Source organism: Halyomorpha halys, unplaced genomic scaffold (genome assembly GCF_000696795.3).
Source record: "Halyomorpha halys isolate HHAL.00 unplaced genomic scaffold, Hhal_1.1 Scaffold80.1, whole genome shotgun sequence".
NCBI lineage: Eukaryota > Metazoa > Arthropoda > Insecta > Hemiptera > Pentatomidae > Halyomorpha > Halyomorpha halys.
In genome coordinates this window covers 114,748-116,103 of record NW_027110435.1, presented here as the reverse complement: position 1 = coordinate 116,103, position 1,356 = coordinate 114,748, and the positions used below count along the sequence as shown (strand labels likewise).

The following is a 1,356-nucleotide window of genomic DNA, read 5'->3' as shown; positions in this document are numbered from 1 at the left end:
GAATAATTAGAGAAAAAGGATTATATACAAACAATATATTTATTTGATACTAATTCTAGCTAATTGCAGATATACTGTGAATATACCTCAAAATGATTTGACAGCAGCCATTTCAATGCTCAGTCACTGGCTCTGCTACGCCAACAGCGCTGTCAATCCTCTAATCTACAACTTCATGTCAGGTATTTTGCATAATATTTATTTATTTTATTTATAAATTTTAAAAGAATACATGAAATATTTATTCCAAATCACTTCTGCTAAATTCAAAATATATCTGGAATAAACATTTAACACATTTTACCATTCTTGTATATATTTGTATTAACACGATTCATCCTCCTTGCTATTTAAATTGTTCGATTTTTATTTCTGTCTTAGTCATTTTTATTTATTTATTTTTGTTGAGACTTATAAAGATGGAAGACATAATGTGATTGTTCACGAAAACGTACATTTTATAAAATATATCATACGAACTACTTTTCCAAACAATAACTATCTTTTCTAATTATAATCAATCTATACCTATAATTTCTGTTTTATACAATATTTATTTGATTTATGGTATATTAAAAAAAAATGTAAGAGAGACTGGTTTGATGATCTATAAAAAATAAAATTTGTATTTATTTGAAATAATTTATTTATTTATTTAATGCTGGTGGCCCTTACATGGTTAATGTAAGAGGTAATTTTTTTTTTTACAATTGATTATGAGGTGGGGGTATAGTCTTATAGAAAAGACACCCCTAACTATATACAACGTTATAAATATTAAAAAAAGATAGTACGTAAATATAGTTAATAACAGAAACAATGACATTTATGAGTTTAACAAAATAAATAATTGACTTCTAATAGAAAAAAAAAGAAAGTGAATTTAAGAAAAAGATGAAGAGAAAAAAATTAAGATAAAATAAAAGTATTATATTAGATATTATATTAAATATTAGAGTGGCAAACAGAACTGATAAATACAGAACTTATAACAGGATGTCCTGTAGCAGCCTGCTTCAGTCTTCGGGTTGTGGTTGGGTTTCCCAAGTTGTTGGTCACTGCAATTCTTGCGACTTTATTTTGAAAAGATTGTATTTTTTTCCTTATCGTGAAAGATGCCGCTCCCCAGACTTCGCAGCCATAGCAACAGTGACCAGGAATGTCCGTTGGTTTCCTGTATCCAAGTCCCTTCCAATTTCAATTTTTTCGTTGCATTTTGAATGAATTTCAACAATACCAGGTAATAAGCAAAGCCTTCATTAATGGTGCAATAGTAAATTAAATACGAGCAGATTTGATTTTTATTGATGTTAGTGAGATGAATTTTTTTCTTTTTTCATTTTATTAGAGGTTAGT

The 1,356-nt window shown here is 27.5% G+C and overlaps 1 protein-coding gene across 2 annotated transcripts in view; it reads left to right on the top strand.

Moving 5' to 3' along the window:
- LOC106692961 (orexin receptor type 2) overlaps nt 1-1,356 on the top strand; it is a 270,301-nt gene that overhangs the window by 262,700 nt on the left and 6,245 nt on the right. For both annotated transcript variants that reach the window (XM_067048610.1, XM_067048609.1), the window contains exon 5: nt 70-182. In XM_067048610.1, coding sequence (XP_066904711.1) covers nt 70-182 — 113 coding nt within the window. The remainder of the gene's footprint in view (nt 1-69; nt 183-1,356) is intronic.